This window comes from Ochotona princeps, chromosome 26 (genome assembly GCF_030435755.1).
Source record: "Ochotona princeps isolate mOchPri1 chromosome 26, mOchPri1.hap1, whole genome shotgun sequence".
In the NCBI taxonomy this organism is placed as follows: domain Eukaryota; kingdom Metazoa; phylum Chordata; class Mammalia; order Lagomorpha; family Ochotonidae; genus Ochotona; species Ochotona princeps.
Window position 1 is genome coordinate 998,848 of NC_080857.1, and position 25,034 is coordinate 1,023,881.

Consider the following 25,034-nt stretch of genomic DNA (forward strand, 5'->3'; position numbering starts at 1 on the left):
CAAGTGCCAGGGCCACTTCCTCTGAAGGCCTGAGAAGGCCTGGTTTTCTTCCAGAACTTGGCTGACGTCAGTTGCAGCAGTGCAGGAGCCTGGCCCGGCACGGCCTTCTCTGCACTTGCTGCCTGTGGCCATCCCTCAGGGACATGCTGCTTGCTGTCCCCTTCCTGCTCCAGTGGTGACCCCGTCTCCCGTTAATGTCCCAGGCACTATCAGTCCCATTGTGCTCTCTGGGGCACAATTCAGGTTTGAGTTCCAGGTCCAAGTCAATGTTTTCCATTCAAACAGAAATCGCTGTCCAGAAAACCAAATGACAGGCTCTGCAGACCCCACCACAGACCCTCTGTTAGATCCTAGAGCTCCTCCTGGAGGCCCAAGACCTCCCTGAGCTACAAGTCCAGGCCCCTTGCGGCCGGATACACGCACCAACCCCCAGCCTGCAGCAGGGCACACAGGTGAGGGCGAGCCCTCTGTTGCAGTGAGGGTAAGCCGAGGCCTGCACAGCCCTGCGAGGGCCTGTTAGCAGGCACCATGAGCAGCCAGCCAACCGCATAAGCGACACCAACCATGACACACCAGCTACAAAATGGGCAATGTCAACGCTTTCACTGTGAAAGGAAAATTGTAGTTTTAATATTAAAGCAAAGACAAAACACCATTTTAATAGTTTTAATCAAGTAATGTAGCTGTTCGAGACAGGAAATTTTAAGACAGTCCAACAGAGCCAAGAGAAGGATTCCCTCTATCAGGATAACCTCTGCAAAGAACACTTTGATTATGTGAATTTTAATTCCACTGGAAGTTTGGCACAAGACTGAACATAGCCCAAGCCAAAATCCTCTTTAGTGTTGAGATGCCCTAAACGTATTTCCTTCAAGTTAAAGTAAAAAAGCTCTGTAAAGAGAACCTCATTAGCTTGACACTGTGTAAGTGAGTTTAACTCGGGTCACCAGGACCTCTTGTAGCATTTCGGTCAGTGAAAGCAAACCGGGCACAGGGCGGGTTTGAAACCTCGGTCACATGGCGCGTGCAGACCCCCGGCATGACACAGCACACTGCACCAGCACGTGCGTCCTGCGCCATCTACCAGAAGGCAGCTGTAAACAAACTCTCAAGTAAGACTGCTAAGTTTAAATTCCTTGAAATATCAAGCTAACAAGGTTTTATTTTATCAAATGTTTGTATAATTTCAATGTGAAAAATTTTACATACATTTGTTATTTAAAGTCTCATAATCTGTGAGATGGGTCACAAAGAAAGGGAATGCTGTGCAGCCAATCCTCCCACAAGGTCACCAGGCGAGTTCCCACATTTTGCAGAAAGAACCAAACAGCAAATTTGCATCTTGAAGATGATTACTTAAATAGAGTCAGAACTCGGATCAAATGAGGTTATATGGGCTCCCGGGCAGGAATCCCCGCGCTTGGGTCCGACCCTGACACCCGGAGGCTGCCTGAGGCCCGGCCATCTGCACAGACTTCCTGGGCGTCTGCCTAGATTCAATGTGAAGTAAAAAATATCCCAAGTCTTACACCAAAATAGAGGCTCTGACTTAGAAATATGCTTTTAACCTTATTTTTAAAATAAGACAGAAAAAAATCAAGTTTGCAACACAGTAACACTTATTTTGGCAAGATAGCAACCAAAATCTAGAAAGCATAAGCTATGTGGTTCAAGTGGGAAAGGCATTGAACAAACCATAGGGTCCGGGGCAAAACCACACTCAACAAAACAGTATGTCTAAGCATTCTGAAGTTATAATTTAAACCATAATGGTAAAAGCTAAAAACTACGATCAGTTCCTGCTAGAGATTAAGTGCACCTTGACCTGTTTTCCCCAAATAAAATCGACTATTTAATCATACCCCAAAATCTGAGTTTTCTCTTAGATGAAGCAACCACTCCAAGTACATACATAAATGTGCATTTGTTAATGTAGTAATTTCCCTGGCTCCTCCAGCGTGCAGTGCAAACGCACAGGACTTCAAAGACTACAAATCTGGGGAAAGTACACACAAAGTGGGAAAACAAAATTTCAAGTTTCAAAACCTGCTCTTGGATGAACTTGGACAGGACACTCGGGTCATTTCTGCCCCTCAGTCGGATGCTGCACTGTGGAGCAATGAGCAATGTACCTACGTGACCAACATCCGCCGTGGGGCTGGAGGTAAAACTTTCATAAAGTATTGTGTTTCTCAACGGCTGAACAAGGTCATTGCAAGTACAGACCCTGACAGCCTGAAGCCTCGTCCTAACCCAGCAGGCTCCACAAGTCCAATCACGGGCGAGGCTGGATGGTGCGTTACAGAAAGGAGCCGAGGACTTCAGCCAAGTCATTCAGAGCCAAAAATCTTAAGAATGACCAAAATCAAATCTTTATTTTTAACTGTATAAATGTGATCCAAATGTGTCCACTAGTTTTTAAAAAGAACATGCTGTTAGTAAGCAAACTACACCTGCTCACTGGTGTGTGGGCTCCCTGGGTGTCCGGACCACTCCCAGATCAAGTGTGGCATGATGTCGGGCTGCTTTAGCTTTTGCACATACATGTTGCACTTCTGGCAGCATCACACTGTTAACTGGGCTGCGTCCGCTCCTTTAAATGGCATCGATGTCGATGTCGTCATCCTTGCTGTCAGACTTCACAGTTTCGACTTTCGGAACGCTGGCAGTCTTAGAATACACCACCTGAGGGAAGAGATGACCGCCTGGAACTGCTCCAGTCTCGACCCGAGCAGCCGCAGCGCGCACCGCAGGTGCAGCCACCCTGCCCCGGGCCAGGCCTTCGCCAAACTGCCCACCGGCTGTCATGTTCATTTTTGTTGACTGTCATTTAAAATCTCTTAACGATTATTTCCTGGAGCCTGCAACACAGCTCAATTAACTAATCCTTTACCTGCAAGCGCCAACATGTCCTATGGGCACTATGTCCTGGCTGTTCCACTTCGCACCCAGCTCCCTACTTGTGGCCTTGGAAAGCAGAGGATGGCCTCAGCACCCACAGGGGAGAGGGAACAAATTCCTGGGTTTGAATCAGCTCAACTCCAGCGTTTGCAGCTTTTTGGGGGTGTGAACCAATAGATTAGCCTAGTGGCTAAAGTCCTTGAACGTGCAGGGATCCCCTATGGGCGCCTGTTCTAATCCCGGCCCAGCGCCTTGGGTTCCTGCACCCATGTGGGAGACCCAGGAGAGACTCCTGGCTGCTGGCTTTGGATTGGCTCAGCACTGGCCACTGCGGCCATTCGGGGAGTGAATCAATGGATGGAAGATCTTCCTCTCTGTATATCCAACTTCCCAATAAAAATAAATAAATCTAAAAAAAAAAATTTCTCCTTTTGTGTGTAAATCGGACTTTCCAATCAAAATGAACCAATTCTTTCCCCACTTCCCCCCGACTACTACACTGCTCAGTCCCTCCAACCCTCACACACCATCACCAAGGCTCTGTTGCCGGAGCACTTACTTCAATGTTCTCATCCTCCTCATCGTCTTCACCACCGGAAGATTCTTCCTCTGCCTCCTTCAGCCACTTGATGAACGGTTCTGCTTTGACACGAATCTCTTTGGCAAGCTCCTTTGAGACGTATTTCTTAGAAGCCTAAGAACCGATCAGTATAATTTTTTTTAGTCTGAGGATATGAAGAGTAATTCACTCTGGATTGAACAACCTGCTCACGTAAGGTCTTTGACTATATCACATCCCAGTCTCAAAGCTTCAAGAATACAAACTCAGTTAATGCTAGCGCATGTGCACACCAGCAGCATCGTCCCGCCCAGCGTCCCACACCGCCCCCAGCCCCCACCTTCTCCGCCCAGCTGATGACGACCTCCTCTTCTAGAAGGTCGGCGTCGTACATCTCCTTCAGGATGTGCGGGATCTTGGGGACCAGCTGCGCTTGGTGCATGGCCACCACACACTCCAAACCGTGCAGGAGGTACCGCTGAGCCTTCTTGTTGTTGTGACAAAACTGTGGACAGACGACATCTTGGCACTGACATGTTTCTGACACGTTAAGTGACGGGAGCTAGACCCAAGAGGAACCGTTTGTAGTTTCACTATAAATCAATTTGCTTACTCGTAAGAAATGGCGCCTGTATTTCTTAATTTGTTCTCTAATCTTCTCATTAAAAAGAACTTCAGTCAGGACAAGCGGACCCATAGCCTTCACGTCCAGCCTCTCCGCCTCAGCAACAATCTCCTTGTCAGATGAGTCAATAATACCCTCTTCCTTCTTTTTCTGCAGTAGAAATTCCAAGAAAACGGAATAGGTTGAAGACATCAGGCAGCCCCTGTATGGCTGTAATTACACCCAAATACTGTTTCTTGAAAGGAGACTCCCCCACTCAAAGAGCCATCAGAACATTCCCAAGATAACGAAGATTTACTTGCCCGTTAATTAGCTAACTCAACAATGATCTCAAAGGCCCACGCGTGAGCAGCCACTCTTTCCAGATCCAGCGTTTTACCTTAACAAAATCAAACAGGAGGTTGACACGCTCCTCCACAGTTCTCTCCAAGTCGTCGCTGAGCGTCAGGACTTTGGCGTGGTCACTGATCTCGTCCATCCTGCGCCTCTGCGCCTCCTCGGTGGTGTCCTCCCCCCAGTCGTCATCCTCCTCCTCTTCCTGCTGACAAGACATTCAAGTCAAGGCCTTGAGAATCCGCCCAGACTGCCAAGTTTATGCAATCAAGTTCAAGTCTACTCTTCAATTAGGCCTATCTTGTTTCAACTAATCAGGAGCCCCCGGAGCTACAGCACTGTGGCACTAGGTGAGGACCCCAGGTGAGGACCCCAGGTGAGGAGCTGCAGCCACTCTGCGCCGCACGCCTCAGCCCCGCGCTGCGCTTACCACAGCATGTGGAGGAGGACTGATTTCGTTTGGCGGCGGTGGCGGAGGCGTTTCACTGCTCGATACAGAACCATTTTCCTTGTCTTTGCCCTTCCTAGTCTTCTTTTCTTTTTCTTTCTTTCCTGTACCACTGTCACTATTCTCTACAGGAAAACAGAATGGATATACTATTTTAATGTCACTGTTCGTTTACTATGGATCATCTCAGAAAACCAAACACAACATTACTCTAACTCAAAACATCAAGTACCGTACCAATATAGAAACCCTGAAGATCACACTGATCTTGAACATGGCTACCACCTCACCCAGCTCAATACTGTTTAAGTCTGAATAACGGTCGGCCTCACAGCAGAGTGCACACCGGAATAGGTTAGACTTCCTTGCTATAGCAAGCGCAAATTGTGTCAGATGATCGACGCTCTGCCACAGAGTGTTGCTTGCAATGCTGCTACAACCTCGGGGACATGTTCAGCCAAGCTGTCCACAGCCCTGGCAGGACTCCCTCCTCCCAGGGTCCACAGTGAAGAGCAGTCCAACCGCCTGCGCCTCGGCTTCCACGGCACAGAGCGGCAGTCGGGACCGAGTACCGCGCCCTTCTCGCTCTCATGCTTTGTGTGACACAAAACTTCCCATTCTGCTCCGTGAAGACTTACCAGGTGGGTTTTTGAGAATGAACGTGCAGAGCTTATGATGGGTGTCAAGCATGCCTCGGTAGCCACAGGCTTTACAGGAATTACCTATTGTTTGCTTCTTCGGATTGACATGCTGCCCAGGAGGGGGGAAAAAACTATGTCAACTACACTGTAAACAACCTGTGCAAGCCAGTGTGAAAACACCGGAAATAGTACATCTCCCAAATGCGAAGCATCTCAAGGCCCTCCTCCTCCGTACCAGCACACAGCTGTTGACAAGGCAGCCGAGTCCTTATTGCCAACCTCAGGACACGAAGCCCGGGCGCGGCATGCACTCACCAGATCTGTTTCGGGATTCTCACACTCGGGGCAGAGAACAAACTTTTTAATGAATCCATCGAGCATGTCCTGCAGCTTGTTGGCCTCGTGAGAGCCGTTGACAATGTAGCGGTCATTCTTGACGTCAAACTGGGTCTGCGCTCCCAGCTCACAGCCGAAGTACTTGGTGGGATCTAAGCGGGGAGAGGCAGGTCCAGTCTGAGGTCAGTCACTCGGCCACACACACACCTGCTTCCCTCTAACCCACGTGGGGTCGAGTCAGGGAGAGGCAGATCCGTCTGTAGGTCGGTCCTCCACACACACACACACTCACACTGCTGTCCAAGCCGCGGCTGCACCCTCGCCCCCGAAGGACGCTGTACGGCCTGCAACAACCTGCCCCAGGGCCCGGACTCCCAAGGCCACTCTCGGGACACGGTCCCCACTTCTCCAAGCAGCTTTACTTACACGTTGGAGGCCGATTCAGCGCCTTTGCAACGTCAACCATGTTGACTATAACTGTCTTGATTCCATTTCCTTTGCCCTCAACCTAAAGGAAACACGAGGCGGGTTTTGGCAGGTCACCGGGGGAGAGCCGCAGGGGGCCGCTCGCCCGAGCTCCGCGTTACCTTGGCGATCAGACGGGGCATCTTGTACCGATAGAACTGGTCTGACACGCTGCGGTTGACGTTGACAGACATTGCGCCTTATTAGTGGCTTTATCAATAAGATGAAGAGATCTTTGATTGCAACTTTTTGGTATCTTCTGTCTGGAGAAGAAGGGATGACATAAACGACTGCAAGAGTTCTCGGTCTCTGACATGAAAAAGTCTTGGCCACTGAGGCTGCGGGCTTCTCGCTCGTGCGCTAGGCTGCCCCAACACAGGTCCCGGCGGCTGCGCAACAGCTCTGCAAGACAGGAAGGCGACACGACGCCCGAGTCCCCGCACGCCCCGCACGCCCCGCCGCCGCCCGCCCGCACGCGGCCGCGCCGTGACTCACGCTGCGGCAGCGCCGCCCCCCCGGCCGCGGGGTGCCGGGCCCCCAAACTGCGCCACACGCCGCCGTCACGCGCCCGCCGCGCCGCCATCTTGTGCGGCCGCCATCTCCCGCCCGCCACTCACCGTTTTCGTCAAATAAAGACATAAACCCAGCGCTGCTCGCCCGGGCCTGGGAGGAAGCGAGGCGCGCTCCAAGCCGAGTCGGGGTGCGGGGTGCGGGTCCGGGGTGCGGGGCGCGGGTCCGGGCAGCGCAGCGCGGGGAGCGGCCGGGCCGGTGCCGCCGCCGAGCAGCGGGAGGGGCTGTCCCAGCGACGTCCGCGGGCGGGCAGCGCCGAGCGGCGACCTGGCGCGGAGACACGGTCAGCCGCGGGGCCGCGCGGGCCGGGGGAGGGGCGCGGCCGCCGCCCCGCGCGCGCACTCACCTCTCGAAGCTTCTCGCGCGGACTGAACAACGCCGCCGCCGCGCTCCAGCTCCCTCGGCCCCGGCGCCCGCCCCCCGCGCCGGGCCCCGCCGCCCATTGGCTGCCGGCCCGCCCCAGCTCGCTCCGCATTGGCCCGCGCGCCGCGTCCATCGCGACGTGCCCCGCCCCTCCGCCCGAGGCCGCTGGTGCTGCCGCGGCCCGGCTTCCGGCCTGCCGTCCGCTCCCCTCCCCCTGCCCTTCCCGGCGGCCCCCGCGGCGCAGGCGTCCGGTCTCGCGAGACGGCGCGCCTCCCCCGCCGGAGCCGGGAAGATGGCGGTTGGCGCCCCTCCCCCGCCGGCCGGTGTCCGCGCGTCGCCCGGGCTGGCCTTGCGCTGACCGCAAGGGTCCTTTGGACGTTTGTGCCCGAGTTGGAGGGCCGTGAACGGAGGGCTGCTGGGCGCGATGGAGGCGTGTGTTCTGTGTGCCCCAGGTCACACACACACCCCATCCCCCAGGTTACACACACACACACACACCCCATCCCCCAGGTCACACACACACAAACACACACACCCCATCCCCCAGGTCACACACACACACACACACACCCCATTCCCCAGGACACACACACACACACCCCATCCCCCAGGTCACACACACACACACACACAAACACACACACCCCATCCCCCAGGTCACACACACACACACACACACACCCCATTCCCCAGGACACACACACACACACCCCATCCCCCAGGTCACACACACACACACACACCCCATCCCCCAGGTCACACACACACACACACCATCCCCCAGGTCACACACACACACACACACCCCATCCCCCAGGTCACACACACACACACCCCATCCCCCAGGTCACACACACACACCCCATTCCCCAGGACACACACACACACAAACACACACACCCCATCCCCCAGGTCACACACACACACACACACACAAACACACACACCCCATCCCCCAGGTCACACACACACACACACACCCCATCCCCCAGGTCACACACACACACACCCCATCCCCCAGGTCACACACACACACACACCCCATCCCCCAGGTCACACACACACACAAACCCCATCCCCCAGGTCACACACACACACACACCCCATCCCCCAGGTCACACACACACACACACACACCCCATCCCCCAGGTCACACACACACACACACAAACACACACACCCCATCCCCCAGGTCACACACACACACACATACACCCCATTCCCCAGGACACACACACACACACCCCATCCCCCAGGTCACACACACACACACACAAACACAAACACACACACCCCATCCCCCAGGTCACACACACACACACACACACCCCATTCCCCAGGACACACACACACACACACCATCCCCCAGGTCACACACACACACACACACACACACACACACCATCCCCCAGGTCACACACACACACACACACACCATCCCCCAGGTCACACACACACAAACACACACACCCCATCCCCCAGGTCACACACACACACACACACACCCCATCCCCCAGGTCACACACACACACCCCATTCCCCAGGACACACACACACACAAACACACACACCCCATCCCCCAGGTCACACACACACACACCCCATCCCCCAGGTCACACACACACACACCCCATCCCCCAGGTCACACACACACACCCCATTCCCCAGGACACACACACACACAAACACACACACCCCATCCCCCAGGTCACACACACACACACACACCCCATCCCCCAGGTCACACACACACACACCCCATCCCCCAGGTCACACACACACACACACCCCATCCCCCAGGTCACACACACACACAAACCCCATCCCCCAGGTCACACACACACACACACCGCATCCCCCAGGTCACACACACACACACACATACACCCCATTCCCCAGGACACACACACACACACCCCATCCCCCAGGTCACACACACACACACACACACACACCATCCCCCAGGTCACACACACACACACACACACCATCCCCCAGGTCACACACACACAAACACACACACCCCATCCCCCAGGTCACACACACACACACACACACACACACCATCCCCCAGGTCACACACACACACACACACACCATCCCCCAGGTCACACACACACAAACACACACACCCCATCCCCCAGGTCACACACACACACACACACACCCCATCCCCCAGGTCACACACACACACACACACACCCCATCCCCCAGGTCACACACACACACACACACCCCATCCCCCAGGTCACACACACACACACACACACCCCATCCCCCAGGTCACACACACACACACACACCCCATCCCCCAGGTCACACACACACACACACACCATCCCCCAGGTCACACACACACACACACCCCATCCCCCAGGTCACACACACACACACCCCATCCCCCAGGTCACACACACACACACACACCCCATCCCCCAGGTCACACACACACACCATCCCCACCCCCAGGTCACACACACACACACACACACACCATCCCTCAGGTCACACACACACCCCCCATCCCCCAGGTTACACACACACACACACACACCCCGTCCCCCAGGTCACACACACACACCCCATCCCCCAGGTCACACACACACACCCCACCCCATCCTCCAGGTCACACACACACCCCATCCCCCAGATCACCTCCCTGCCCGCTGCCTGTGGCCTGGCTCCTCAGCTCTGAACTTGGACCAGATGGCAGGTGTGGTCAGCACAGGCTTCTGAGGTCTTGCCCTTTGACACCCGTGGATTTGCGAGAAAGTTCAAGTCAGAAGATTGCTGGTTGTTTTACATCAAGCCCAGGGTTATTACCCTGCTGACCTGTGGGCTTTGCCAACTGTTTGAAAACGGATGCTGTGCTTGGAGAGCAGGACAGCCCTTGGCAGTGGCAATGAAGTGGTGTGCGCCTCACGGCAGTGTGGGACCTTCCAGGGTCAGACGCCCTGCGTGGGTATACATCAGTCACAAGCCTCCCCAGAATGCGGCCCGTGGAGGGAGCATGACTTACCAGCAGAGACACATTGGAGTTTTGCTGGGCCACACGCAAATGACCATTATTTCAGAAACTTCTGGAAAATAGGGGTGTGAAACTTGGGCTGACATGAGAGGCTTGTGTTGCAGACAGGAAAGTTAATTTGTGAAAGGACCAGGTGAGCAGGGAAGGGAGAAGGAAGGGACAGCACCTCCTGGGAGAAAGCCAGGAAGTGGGGTGCCTCCCCAAAGGGGGAGGAGAGACACCAGAAACAAAATTCTAAACAGCCAAATACAAAGGGATTTTTTCTTTTACTATGGCCCAGTTTTGAATAGTTGGCACTAATTTTAACTTTGGGTGTGTGTCCCACTGAGGGATGTCATGTCAGATTCTTCTTACACTGGGTTTTCAGTGCTTACCCAGCTACGGCATTTACCGAGTTCTTTGCCTTCTCTTACTCACAGCCTAGACCTCCCATCTCACAAATGTGCAAACAAAGGTAGTGGAAAAAATTGAGCAACTTACCAAAGGTCAGCAGAGAGCAATTTAGAAAAGTCATGGAACTTTTTGATTAAGTTTATTGCGGCACAGGAACAGTCTAGAAAGCAGGCGCAGTTCTGCCCGCAGTATGCCGTTCCTGGACTGTTGGGAGACCCCTTGGTACACTCAGATTCCAGGTCGCGTGTTGTGTGTGTGGCTAAGTAAACTGATCTTGGGGGCCTGGCTGCAATAGTCTGGTGGCTAAAGTCCTTGCCTTGCAGCCACTGGGATCACATGTGGGGACTGGTTTGTGTCCTGGCTGCTCCACTTCCCTTCCAGCTCCCTGCTGTGGCCTGGCAAAGCAGTCAGGGACAGGTGAACCAACAGATGGACAATCTTTCTGTCTTTCCTCTCTTTAAATTGAATTTCCAATAAAAATAAATAAATCTTTTCAAAAAAGACTTATTTATTTTTATTGGAAAGGCAGATATACAGAGAGGAGAGACAGAGAGGAAGATCTTCTGTCTGATGACTCACTCCCCAAGTGACCTCAATGGCCGGTGATATGCCGATCTGAAGCCAGGAGCCAGGAACTTCCTCCAGGTCTCCCACGTGGGTGCAGGGTCCCAAGGCTTTGGGCCGTCCTCGACTGCTTTCCCAGACCACAAGCAAGGAGCTAGAAGGAAGTGGAGCTGCCGGGATTAGAACTGGCGCCGGACCTGTGGTGTTCAAGGTGAGGACTTTAGCCACTAGGCCACGCTGCTGGGCCCAAATAAATAAATCTTTAAAATTAAAAAACTGATCTTGGGCCCGGAAGAGGTTCCAGGTTCCCGGCTTCAGATCGGCGCGCACCGGCCCGTTGCGGCTCACTTGGGGAGTGAATCATCAGATGGAAGATCTTCCTCTCTGTCTCTCCTCCTCTCTGTATATCTGACTTTGTAATAAAATAAATAAATCTTTAAAAAAAAACTGATCTTGGAATTGCAGTCTCTCACAGCCTTTCGGAAGCCCTCCTCACACAGCTGGTGTTCTGCAGAGCTAGGATTTACAGCCTGATTTGTGGGGTGTCTAAAGCTCCCTTGAACACTGCCAGGCGCAGCCTCTCCCTCCAGGTCTGCACAGCCCCGCTGGACGGCAGCCCCGTGAGTCCCTGCTGTCTCAGGGTGTTGTTATGCCCACTTTATGGGTGAGGAGGGACTCGAGAAGGGGAAGCAGCTCCTCGAAGTTTCCTGTCTAATAAGCGCAGGCAGCGTGTGGACTCCAGCGTGTCTGACGCCAAGCTCGTTGCACAACCCCGCCTCCCCTCAGGGCCTGTGCCTCGCAGGACTCTGATCTCCTCACAGGTCGGCCTGCTGAGGTGGTAAAGGAGGGACCCGGCAGGTGTTCGTGAGGACCTGGTGCGTGTGCAGGTGTCAAGGTGACCGCATCGGCTCTCCAGTGGCTTAGAGGTGTCACTCGGCTTCAGCCGCCCCCTCCAGCTGAACTGGCTGGTGGCCTAAGAGACCACTTGTCCAGCAATTCAGTGCCCACTTAAGGGGCCGTGTCCTGGCACCCTGCCTCCTGAGGCCTTTATCCTCTCAAGCTTGCAAGTTTTCAAAAATCCTCATTGTCTAAAAGGTTTGTTTTTATCAGAAAGGCAGATTTACAGAGAAAAAGCTCTTTCACCCAAAATTCCCCACATGGCTGTAATGGCCAGAGCTGAGTCTATTAGGAACCGAGAGCTAGGGGATTTGTGGATCTCCCATGCGGATGCAGGGTCCTTTGCAGCATGCTCCGTTGCTTCCAGGCCACAAGCAGGGAGCTGGAAGAGAAATGGGCTAGTTAGGACGTGAACCAGTGTCCATATACGATACTAGCACTTGCAGGTGCAGGATTAGCCAATTGAGCCGTCGTGCTAGCGCCCAAATATTTAGGGGCTGGTGTTGTGGTTTAGTGAATTAAGCCGCTATTCAAGACACTGGCCCGGCTATTCGAGACACAGCTGCTCTGTTTCTTTCTTTTTTATAAATATTTATTTTTTTTATTACAAACTCAGATATACACAGAGGAGGAGAGAGAGAGAAAGATCTTCTGTCCAATGATTCACTCCCTAAGTGACCGCAGCGGCTGGAGCTGTGCCAATCCAAAACCAGGAGCCCAGAGCCTCTTCCAGGTCTCCCACACGGGTGCAGGGTCCCAAGGCTTTGGGCCGTCCTCGACTGCTTTCCCAGGCCACAGGCAGGGAGCTGGATGGGAAGTGAAGCAGCCGAGGTTAGAACTGGTGCCGATATGGGATCCCAGTGTGTTCAAGGTGAGGAGTTTAGCCGCTAGGCCACGGTGCTGGGCCCTCCTTTTGCTAATCCTACTGCACAGGATAATAATAGCTCAACATGCTAAAATGGCTTTTTAAACGTCACAGAGTTAGGAAGCTAGAAAGTAAAATTATCTCCTTTCTCCAAGAAAGATTTTAATTTGAAAATTGTGGAAAAACACGAGAGAGAAGAAACTTCACATAAGTATGTACAATCTAATTTAAAAATACATTTATTTGTGTCCAGCGCGGTGGCCTAGTGGCTAAAGTCCTCGCCTTGAACGTGCTGGGATCCCATATGGGTGCCGGTTCTAATCCCGGCAGCTCCACTTCCCATCCAGCTCCCTGCTTGTGGCCTGGGAAAGCAGTCGAGGACGGCCCAAAGCCTTGGGACCCTGCACCCGTGTGGGAGACCTGGGAGAGGCTCTGGGCTCCTGGCATCGGATTGGCACAGCACTGGCCATTGTGTTCACTTAGGGAGTGAATCATCGGACAGAAGATCTTTCTGTCTCTCCTTCTCTCTGTATATCTGACTCTGTAATAAAAATAAACAAATCTTATAAAAAGGATTAGGAAAAGGAAAAAGCTTAAGCCATGAACATGATTCAGCATTAGGCAGGACCCAAAGGGCAGGGAGCTCCTCCCTCAGCGAGCTTGGTGACAGGTCAATGGCACCAGCGAGATAGCAGTGGGCGTGTCTGGCCAGTGGCTCACTCCTTTCTGCTTACATCTGCTCCAGGTGCTCAGCTCTGGAAGGGCTGCAGGAAACCCAACCTGGACGTTTCAGGGAATAAAATGTGACCAAGCGGCGGCAGCCTCACACGGTGCCTCACTGCTGCCTAGAAACAGCTGGGTCGCCCCTTCTCCCTGCCAGTAACATATCCTGCCAAGTCTGAGTTTGAATCTTTTTTCAAGAAGCACAAATAAATTTAATTTCATTTTACCAGCCCCCAGTACTTCTCATCAGAAATTTTACTAGGCACATTGTGTGCCAGCTAGAGGGTAAGTTGGTTTGGAAAGCAGAGCCACAGAGACAGGATCTCCATCTGCTGGCAAGTCCCCAGGAGTTGCGCAGGACATCGCCACCCCCCAGGGATGGAACGCCTCTGTCCAGGGAGACCCAGCCCCGCGAGGCCCTGCCTGAGCAGGAGAGCCGCCTGTTAACACCCCGGGGCTGGGGCCGGGTCCCTGCACACCAGAACTCCCACAGCCCCGGGCAGGACGTGACCTCTGGTTACTGGGGGCGGGGACACACATTGAAGCATAATGAAAACAAATGGGCTGAAAAGGGACTGGACCCATAGAGGGCGCCCGCGCAAGTCCCCTGGGACAAGCCATGCCAACGCTGCAGGAAAAATCCATTTGGGTGGGCTGTATTCAGGAAGCCCAGCTCCTTAGAGCAGCAGCCTGGCGAGGCGGCCCGAGAGCTCCCAGGTCACTAGCACCCACTCCTCACAGTGTGTGGGTCACCCTGAGGCACTGTTCCCACTTAGTCCAGGTTACCTAGGGTCCGACCCTGCTGTTGCCTATCCTGTTCTGTTGAGCGTTTTTCTGTGTGTTTGTTTAAGATTTATTTACTTTTTTTTTTTTTAAGATTTATTTTATTTTCATTACAAAGTCAGATATACTGAGAGGAGGAGAGATAGAGAGGAAGTGGAGCTGCCGGGATTAGAACCAGCAGCCACATGGGATCAAGGCGAGGACCTTAGCCACTAGGCCACGCCGCCGAGCCCATGATTTATTTACTTTTTTTTTAAAAGATTTATTTATTTTATTACAAAGTCAGATATACAGAGAGGAGGAGAGACAGAGAGGAAGATCTTCCATCCGATGATTCACTCCCCAAGTGAGCCGCAACGGGCCGATGCGCGCCGATCCGAAGCCGGGAACCTGGAACCTCTTCCGGGTCTCCCACGTGGGTGCAGGGTCCCAAGGCTTTGGGCCGTCCTCGACTGCTTTCCCAGGCCACAAGCAGGGAGCTGGATGCTATCCCGGGGCGTTCAAGGCGAGGACTTTAGCCGCTAGGCCACGCCGCTGGGCCCAAGATTTATTTTCTTTTATTGGCAAGTCAGATATACAGAGAAGAGGAGAAACAGAGAGGAAGGTCTTCCCTCCATTGATTCACTCCCCAAGTGGCTGCAATGGCCAGAGCTGAGCCAATCCGAAGCCAGGAGCCAGGAGCTTCTTCCGGGTCTCCCACATGCGGGTGCAGGGTCCCAAGGCTTTGGGCCATCCTCGACTGCTTTTCCAGGCCACAGGCAGGGAGCTGGATGGGAAGCAGGGCTGCTGGGATTAGAACCGGCGCCCATATGGGATCCTAGCTAGTTCAAGCTGAGGACTTGAACAGCTACCCTATCACACCTGGCATTTTTTTTTTTTTTTAAGATTATGTCTTTGAAAGGCAGAATGAGAGAGGCCTTCCATTGACTGATTCACTCCCCAAATAGTAACAATGGCCAGGGTAGGCGGGGCAGATTCCCAAGCACTTTGGCCACCTTCTGCTGTTGTCCCAGGAGCCTTAGCAGCAGGCTGGATGGGAAGCAAGGACTTGGTCACATGTTCCAATACGGGATGCCTGCATTGCAGATGGTAATTAAGCTGCTGGGCCATAGTGCTGCCACCCTGCCTGCAGTCTGAGGTCATTTATTTTGTCAGTTTGTTTATTTGTAATCCTGGAAGACGCACCCTCAGGTGTATTCTGGGTTTCCAATCGAAGGCTGAAGCCAGGGCCCTCCACACCGCTTCTCCCAGGGTCCCGGGTTCTGTTCCCTTGTCCTGCTGCTCCTGCTGGCGGGGTTCCTCTGAGGGACCTCCTGGGACTGGCCTCTCCCTGGGCCACGGCTGGGGTCTCCCCAGCCACATTCCTCCTGCCTGACACCTCTCCCTGAACTTGCCCCCTGATGCTTTCATGGTAAGATGTGGGATGCCCGTCTCCCCCGAACCCCTCCTTCTTGGCTGTACACTGTAGGCCAGTGCCCGGGGCTGATGCAACTTTTCGAATGTTTCTGTGTCTGTTTCTGTGTCTGTGGTCAGTTTCCTGGTGACCATCGCACTGTGCCAGCATCTGAATGCTCGAGCCTTTGTGCCCTGTGTCCAGTCAGCCACTCTGGTGGGCTGGGCATGAGCTGGGCAGACGGGTCTCCGAAAAAGGCCCAGGGGAGAGAGCACCAGAACGTGCTCCTGGGCCGGACGGCTGCCCTGTAGACCCGGCCTGGCTCCTGGAGGGGCAGCAGGTCTCCACGGACCTCGCCGGTCAGAGCACAGTCCCTGAAGTGGAGGTGAGCGCCGGAACGCTGCCGGCCTCTGAGGGCCAGGCCTGGGTCAGTGCCTGCACACCTGCGGCCCTGGCTGGCAGCAGCCATGGCAAGCCGAGGCTCACAGCTCAGCAGCGGCATCTGGGCCTGCTCCCAGGAGCCTCATGTGGCATCACAGGAAGTGGCTTCACCTGCCATACCACAAGCTGATCCCTGCCCCAGGTTACTCTACAAGAGGTTACCATGGTAACCAGAGGAGGGCGGAGCTTGTTCCCAGGCAGGGAAATGGACCACTGTAGGAATGACACCTGCTTCAGTTTCCCAGTCAAGAGGAGTTTAAACCCCGTTGCGTGGCGCTTTCTGGTTTTTTTTCTTTCCTTTGCAGCTTGGTCTGCCTTTTCGCTGCATCGGGAAGTCAACCTCGTGACCATGGTTCCCTGAAATACAAGCCATCGGAATTCTTTTTCTATTATTCAGCTGATGTGTTCCTTACCTGGTGATTGGTGGATCTAACAGTGTGGGAAGGTGTCGAAGGTAACATAGCCATGCACTTGCTGTTCCCTCAGCCCCCACACAGGAGAGGAATCCCCGGCAACCGTGGGCCCACAGCAGGAAGGTGGGCAGGTAGTGGGGTGAGGTCGCGGGAGGAACTTGGGGAGCATTCAAGCACATTCTTGCACCCCAGGAAGCCTGCCGGCAGCCGGCACACTGAGGACAGGAATTCCAGCAGCCCCTTCTGGCATGTCCCGTTCCTGGTTGTCGCTGAGTTGTAGGTGGCTGGGAGCCCCGCTGGCTTCGGGGGCCGAGTGCCCTTTGGTGTTCACAGCAGCTCCCCGCACACTGACATCCGCAGGAAATCCGTGAGGCCGCCCTGGCAGGGTCCTTCCTGACTCGCTGGCAGGAAACAACAGCTTCTGTTCCAGGCTCTGCGGAGCCTCCAGGCCGCTGGGTGTCACCCGGGACAGCTGCCCTGAGTCCCAGCCCCAGCCTCAGGCTGCAGCCACTGCCTCAAGAGAGTTTAAGACAGAGACTGTGCCAGGAGCCAGCGGCTGTCCTCGCCACAGCTCCCGCCTCGGGAGCCCACACATGGAGCTTCTCCCTCCCTGACGAGGGCCATCCTGGGTCTCCTGGCGTAGCAGGGACCTAGCTACTGGAGCCCCCACCTGCTCCCTCCCAGGGTGTGGACTAGCAGGGAGTGAGGCTAGAGTGAGTCCAGCCCCCTTGATACGGGATCTGGGAGTCCCCAGGCAATGTCTGAACTGAAGGCTCGCCCCTTGTGGGCGGCCATGCTTCTCCCTGGCAGTGCCCACAGGAGTGGAAGCTTGCCGGAGGAAGTGGCATGCCCACAGAATCTTGCCAGGGGATGCAGTGTGCCTGCAGAAGATGGAGCTGGAGGCCTGCACAGTCTTCATCTCTGATGTGGTTAGCACCCATTCCTGTGTCTTGGAAAAACAAACAAAACTGTCCACTCTAAGCTGGCAAGTGTCTTGTTAAAAATTACTGATTTGTGAAATACCAGTCCCACTTGCTGGGGTGCCCAGTCAATTGTTTGAAAGTGTCCTTGGGTCAGTGTGATGGCTCAACAGGCTACTCCTCTGCTTGTAAGCGCCAGGATCCCATATCACTGGTTTGTGTCTTGGCTGCTCCACTTCTACCCAGCCTGAGAAAGCAGCAGAGGACGGTCCAGGTCACTGGGACTCTGTACCTGCATGGGAGACCCAGAAAAAGCTCCTGGCTTTGGATGGGCTCAGCTGCAGCCTTGAAGGCCACTTGGGGAATGAACCAGCATATGGAAGATCTTTCTCTCTCTCTCCTCTCTGTACATCTGCCTTTTCAATGCAATTAAATACATCTTTGGGCCCAGCGGCGTGGCCTAGTGGCTAAAGTCTTTGCCTGGAACACGCCAGGATCCCGTATGGACACTGTTTCTAATCCCAGCTGCCCTGCCTCCCATCCAGCTCCCTACCTGTGGCCTGGGAAAGCAGTCGAGGACGGCCCAAAGCTTTGGGACCCTGCATCCGTGTGGGAGACCGAGAGGAAGTTCCTGGATCCTGGCCTCAGATCGATTTATTTTTATTGCAAAGTCAGATATACAGAGAGGAGGAAAGACAGAAAGGAAGATCTTCTGTCCAATGATTCACTCCCCAAGTGGCAACAGCCGGGTGCTGCACTGATCCAAAGCCGGGAACCTGGAACCAGGAGCCCAGAGCCTCTCCCAGGTCTCCCACACGGGTGCAGGCTCCCAAGGCTTTGGGCCGTCCTCGACTGCTTTCCCAGGCCACAAGCAGGGAGCTGGATGGGAAGTGGAGCTGCCGGGATTAGAACCGGCGTCCATATGGGATCCTGGCGCATTCAAGGCGAGGACTTTGGCTGCTAGACCACGCCGCGGGCCCAAAAATAAATCGATGTTTAAAAAAAAAAAATAAATACATCTTGAAAGAAAGAAAGAAAGGATAAAGGAAGAAATAGATAAAGAAAAAGAAAGCGTCCTGAAATTTTATGGGCTCAGACATATTCCTTGTTTTGTCCTGCACGTGGAGGTCCCACGTCCAAGGATGCTGCAAGCTCCCAGGCCAGGGATATCCGACCCTGTGTGTTCTTCCGAGAGCTGTGTGGGGTCAGTGCTGCTGTCCAGGTCTGCCCCCTGCGAGCTCACGCCTGTGTGCCGGCAGCAAGCCAGCCCGTGAAGCTGGTCATTTCCCGCTGCAGACCTGGCCACCGCAGTAAGGGCTCCGGCACAGGTGAGTGTGGGGGATTGGGTGAGCACTCAGCCCCTTGCATGGCTCTGCAGTCTTGGCAGTGGTAGGTGGAACTGTCGCCACTCTTGCCAAGGCTCTGGTGGGGGCTGCTTTCTTCAGGGCTCTTTGCTCCTGGGTGTTGGTGGGACACCCCAGGCCTGTCCCCCGTCCAGGCCTTTTGGGGCTGGGAGTGCCGTCTGTCGGATACTCTGCTCCCACCAGAGGGCGCCAGACCCCAAAGTTTGCCAGGCCTGGCTGATACGCGTCTGTGAGAGCCCCCCCACCCCCGTGAGGCTGCCCCATGGTGAACTTGGTCTGGAACAGCCCTGGGGAGGGTACCCTGCGAGGCCGGAGCCCTGAGTGGCCCCCAGGCTCCCAGAGACTCGCTGGGGCCCCCAGGGGACTCGTAGCATGTTCTCGAAAGTTACGTCCACCCTGTCCTTAGGGGTTTCACAGCATTAAGTACTGGAGCAGGGTCCTGCACCTGCTGGCTTCCTGGAGGGCCTGCGCAGGGACCCCTCGGCTGGCACAGCCACTCGTTGCCCTCGTGGAGCCTTCCACGCATGGGTGAACCTGCAGCCTTCAGCTCCCTGCCTTTGTCCCTCTGTCTCCCTGCATCTCGTCACTCTGCATCTTAATAATCGTGTAGAAATAACCACTGGTTAGAAGTGCCATGTTGGTGTGTGCCCAGCCAGGCCACAGAACGGGAGGCAACCAGCTTCCTGTCAGCCTCACTTGAGGCGCCACTCTCTGAGGAGAAGGAGCGGGGATGTCAGGAGAGCAAGGTGGGCGGGGGTGAAGACCTTGGGGCCTAGGAGCCCCAGGACATTGCTGGGATGGCGACCCCTGTGCCAGGTGGCTCAGAAAGGACTGGCTGGGGCCGTTGTACTGTGTCCGCGGTTCTGGGGCTGGAGCCTGGTGACCAGGCTAGGGCCACTTTGGAAGGGCGCCTGCCTTGCCAGCTGAGTTCGGGGCGGTGATTTGTGGGTTAAACATGGCTGAGCCAGCATCCCTGCCCTGGAGCCCAGGCCTGTCTCCTTGTCCCAGGCTCCTACGGGCCCCCTCTCTCCTGCCAGCCTCCTGGCCCCCTTTCCTTGGGTTCAGCGCTGCTGACTTCTGAGGATAATGTAGAAATGTCCCTGGCAGCATCAGGTCACCAGGTCGCAGCCCTGAGCAACAGGTGTGTCCCCGGACCAGAGCCCCCAAGTTGCCCCTGCTGCCCCAGGCCCCCTCTCTCCTGGGACAGCTTCCTACCTGTCTGCCTCAGCCCAAAGAACAGGGCAGAGAGTGGGCAGCACAGGGGCATTGGGAAGAGAGGAAGGCCCAGGGGCCCCAGTCTGGGGTCTGCTCCAGGCAGCTGCAGGCCTGGGCTGCTGCTTAGCTTGCCCACTGACCCAAACCTTGACCTGGCCAAAGCTTTCACGGATAACTGACGGAGAGCTGACCAATCCCACCGGGAGCTGTGCCAGCCCTGCCCTCAGGGCGCCACCCATACCTCTTGCCACTGCGAGCTTTTCAAGTGCAATCCTCTGCGGGGTCGCTCTCTGAAAGCACAGGCGTCTGTTACACGAACTCTGTGTGTTTGAAGTTTATTTTCTAGAGACTTCCGTGCTGGTACAGTGAGTGAAGCTGCTGATGGCAGAGGCTGCAGTCCCCAACCCTCCCTCCAGCCCAGCCCTGCTAGGGCACCCACGCACATGGTCCAGGTGCTGCTGTCTGCCACCGTGGCACACTTGGCTGGCGTGCTTGGCTGGCATGCCTGGCTCAGTGCCCCAGACCTGGCTGTTGCAGCCACCTGTCTCTGGAAGACTGACCTCACTCTTTTTCAATTAAATAAATCTCTCTTTTTTTAAAAAAAAGTTTTCCAATTTCAAAAAGCATTTCATTACAGACCATGTCCAAAGTTAATGCAGTATAAAGATGACGAACAGCGAAGTGTGTGGGTAAGCAGCTTCTTGCTATGCTTTCATCCTCACAGACCTGAAGAGCTAAGACTCGCTCTCCATCCCAGCCGTCGTGAAGGCAGAGACAGGAGGGCTGGTGGTAACCCATGCCCCTCCCCCACAGGTCCCGTGCCCGGGTGGCTCCCAGCCTCCAGGGCACGCTGTGTGTGGTGCCCGTCGTGGGTTTTACTCCGTGAGTTTGTGTTCATCCCATAACGTCTTGTGAGTGACGGAGCATAGTCCTGCCTCACTCTGTGACCCCACTGTGGAGTGCAATGGTTGTTTCTCTGGTAACCAGCGGGCTAAGCCACCAGCAACAGCACCAGGACCCCACAGAGCACTGGTTCCAGTCCCGCCTGCTCTGCTTCCCATCCAGCTCCCTGCTAGTGTGACTGGGAAAGGAATGTGAGATGGCCCAAGTCCGTGGGCACCCGCCACCTGTGGGAGACCTACGGAACTCCTGGCTCCTGGCTTTGGCCTGGTCCAGCCACTGTGGCCATGTGGAGTGTGAAGCACCTAATGGAAAATTTGTCTCATGCTCTAAATCTACCTTTCAAATGAACAAATAATCTTATAAAAAAAAAAAAGGGAACTAGAATGTCTACTTCCTGTCTGTCCTGTTCTGGGAGTTTCCAATCTCTGATATACAGCTGACCGCTCAGCTTTGTCCCATTGTCTGTCTGACACGCCCTCCCTCTCCCTCACCTGTGAGGCATGAGCCCGCCAGGTGCCTCTGAGAGGTTTCCGTGGACTCTGAGACCAACAATGACCCTGACACCTCCACCAGGCAGCACCACCCACGAGAAACAGAACAAATCCCAACTTTCCACATGGACAGATTTTTCTTTTTTGAGATTTATTTATTTTTAATGGAAAGGCAGATTTAAAAAAAGGTCTTCCATACACTGGTTCACTCCCCAATGGCTGCAGCAGCCAGATCTGAGCCGATGCAAAGACAGGAGCCAGGAGTGTCTTCCAGGTCTTCCACATTGGTGCAGTGTCCCATGGGCCGTCCTCGACTGCTTCCACAGGCCACGGGCAGGGAGCTGGATGGGAAGTGGGGCTGCCGGGATTAGACCCGGGGTCCCCATGGGATGTTGACATCGCAGAGGGCAATTTGATGTGCTACACCACAGTGCAGGCCTCTGTATCCTCATTTTTTAAAAAGATTTATTTATTTTTTTAAGATTTATTTATTTTTATTACAAAGGCAGATATACAGAGAGGAGAGACAAAGAGGAAAATCTTCCGTCCAATGATTCATTTCCCAAGTGACCGCAACAGCCAGGTGCTGCGCTGATCCGAAGCCGGGAACCAGTAACCTCTTCCAGGTCTCCCGCACGGGTGCAGGGTTCCAAGGCTTTGGGCCGTCCTCGACTGCTTTCCCAGGCCACAAGCAGGGAGCTGGATGGGAAGTGGAGCTGCCGGGATTAGAACCGGCGCCCATATGGGATCCCGATGCGTTCAAGGTGAGGACTTTAGCCGCTAGGTCTTTGCGACGGGCCCTATTTATTTTTTATTTATTTTATTTATTTTTTCTTTTAAAGATTTTATTGTTATTGGAAAGCCGGATATACAGAGAGGAGGAGAGACAGAGAGGAAGATCTTCCATCCGATGTTTCACTCCCCAAGTGAGCTGCAACGGGCCGGTACGCGCCGATCCGAAGCCGGGAACCTGGAACCTCTTCCGGGTCTCCCACGTGGGTGCAGGCTCCCAATGCATTGGGCCGTCCTCGACTGCTTTCCCAGGCCACAAGCAGGGAGCTGGATGGGAAGTGGAGCTGCCGGGATTAGAACCGGAGCCCATATGGGATCCCGGGGCTTTCAAGGCGAGGACTTTAGCCGCTAGGCCACGCCGCTGGGCCCACCTATTTATTTTTTATTAGAAAGTCAGACATACAGAGAAGAGAACAGAGAGGAAGATCTTCCATCCAATGGTTCACTCTCCAAGTGACCGCAATGGCTGGAGCTGAGCCAATTTGAAGCCAGGAGCCTCTTCTGAGTTTCCCACACGGGTGCAGGGTCCCAAGGCTTTGGGCCGTCCTCGACCACTTTCCCAGGCCACAGGCAGGGAGCTGGATGGGAAGTGGAGCTGCCAGGATTAGAGCTGGAGCCCATATGGGATCTCATCACGCTCAAGGTAAGGACTTTTGTCACTGGGCTATTGTGCTGGCCCTGTGGCCTCATTTTTAAGGCCCGGCTCTGACAGTCTTCAGAACTGGCTCGTAGGAACAGCGCCGGGAGGGCCCTGGGATGCCACATCACGCACGGGAACCTCTGGGTTCAAGTCCACTGTGCTTTGTAGCCAGCTTCCTGCTGCACACTCGCGCCCTCCAGCCATGGGGAGGCTCGGGCCTGAACTCCTGGCTCCTGGCCTCTGCCCGGCTGTGCGAGTGAGTTAACAGACCTTTTGTTTCTGCCTCTTACAGATAAAAGGCAGATAAATACAAAGCAAATTAAAAGGAAAGTTTACTGAGATAAAAAGGATAAGAAATTAATGGTATCTTAGTAAAAGCTGAACAAAAAGCACCTGGGATTGTCTGACTTCCCCCGGAGACAGCACAGCACGGCTCCTCAGACAGGCCACCTCCGCCTGAGCACCACTTCCATGGCTTCACTGATGCTGCGGTCGGGGGCTGGCACTGTGGCACAGCGGGTGAAGCTGCTGCCTGCAGCACTGGCACCCCACTCGAGCACAGGGTCCACATCTGACGCAACTCCCTGCCAACACACCTGGGAGGGCAGCAGAGGGTGGTCCATGTACCTGGGACCCTGCACCCACGTGGGAGACCCAGAAAAGGTTCCTGGCTTTGGCCATTACCGACATTTGGGGAATGAACCAGCAGATGGAAGATTTTTCTCTGTGTCTCCATCTATTGTTCTGCCTTTCAAAGAAATCAATCAAAACAAAACAAAAACCTTGTGATCTGATGATGGAAAATTCTAGAAATGAACAATTTGTAAGTTTACTTTTGTTACAGTATGTTATTGCTTTATCAGTGATGTCCGTCTGTTCCTGCTTCTGTTGTCAGCGTGTGTGGACAGAACAACCAGAGCCCAGACTGCAGAGGGCTTGGTGCTCCCAGCCACCTGTGGGGGCCACTGCACTGTGAAACTGAACCCCACCGACTCCACACCAACAGCCGCCAGTTCCCTCCCAACTCTCCCAGAACCAGAAGCAATGTTCTATCCATTTTTGGACAATCTATGGGACAAAAAATGTCCCCGACAGCTTTATTGACGTGTAATCGATATGGCATGCAGTCAGTCCTGCCTGTGTGTCCTTGGGAGTGTGCTTCCAGAGCCTCCATCTGTCCCTATGACCCTGCCCACTGTCCCTGCTGTCTACCCTGCGCCCGCTGGCCTGCCCTGAACCGGTCACTCAGGTGCTGTCACCACACTGCCAAGCCCCTAGAGGACCTGGCCCCATGAGGCAAGGCGACCCCTTCACGGCTCCTCCTGCTCTGTCCTCTGGCACCCACACCAGGGACACATGTCCCACAGAGGTCACTTGGAGGTGCAGCCAGGCACTGGAAACTCCCTGAAGGTCCATCAGGAACGGGATAGTCAGAGGCTGCACTTAACAATGCAGCTCTGTGCGGCAGGGACGTGGAAGGCCCCTCGGCCGGACGCAGACAGCCCAGGGAGGTGCTGGGAAAGGCCGGTCCAGAGCAGGCACTGCCTTGGCTTCGTCCCTGTGGGAGGGCACGCTCTACACCCATGACCCTGCCCTGCTGTCGTCCACTGCACCGCCCGGCCTGGAGCAGACGCTGGACGGGCACCTGGCGTGGCGCTGTGCCTGGGCCTCTGTGCTTCCTGCTGGTTCTGCTCCACAGGCCTTGGTGCTTCTCCAGAGTGCACAAGAGTTGGCCAGGGGACGAGACGCTGACAGGTCCTGCAGCACCCGCGGGCTGGCTGAGCGTGGCTGTTGAACACTGCCAGGCTCAGGTCCCGTCTCTGCTTCCGATCCAGCTTCCTACTAGGACACCGTGGGAAAGCAGATGACGGCCCGTGTCCCTGGATTCCTGCCACCCAGCAAGGGGCCTGGCAGAAGTCTGAGTGCCTGGCTCTGGCCTGTTCAGCCTCAGGGGTCCAAGGCATTTGG

The 25,034-nt window shown here is 54.8% G+C and overlaps 2 protein-coding genes and 1 non-coding gene across 3 annotated transcripts in view; all 3 read right to left on the minus strand.

The window, feature by feature from the left end:
* MARK3 (microtubule affinity regulating kinase 3) overlaps positions 1-25,034 on the minus strand; it is a 143,961-nt gene that overhangs the window by 68,497 nt on the left and 50,430 nt on the right. The gene's annotated exons all lie outside the window — the stretch shown is intronic.
* On the minus strand, positions 2,350-7,259 carry EIF5 (eukaryotic translation initiation factor 5). The gene is made up of 12 exons (XM_058655492.1): positions 7,225-7,259; positions 6,926-7,145; positions 6,431-6,710; positions 6,270-6,351; positions 5,823-5,995; positions 5,505-5,616; positions 4,849-4,991; positions 4,465-4,626; positions 4,074-4,235; positions 3,801-3,965; positions 3,461-3,595; positions 2,350-2,685 (listed from the first exon to the last, which is right to left on the minus strand). Exons 3-12 carry the CDS (start codon positions 6,500-6,502, stop codon positions 2,596-2,598), a joined length of 1,296 nt encoding a protein of 431 aa, XP_058511475.1. The 5' UTR covers positions 6,503-6,710; positions 6,926-7,145; positions 7,225-7,259; the 3' UTR covers positions 2,350-2,595.
* LOC118759856 (small nucleolar RNA SNORA28) lies at positions 5,167-5,290 on the minus strand. The gene has a single exon (XR_004996433.1). It is a non-coding gene; the product is annotated as a small nucleolar RNA SNORA28 (small nucleolar RNA).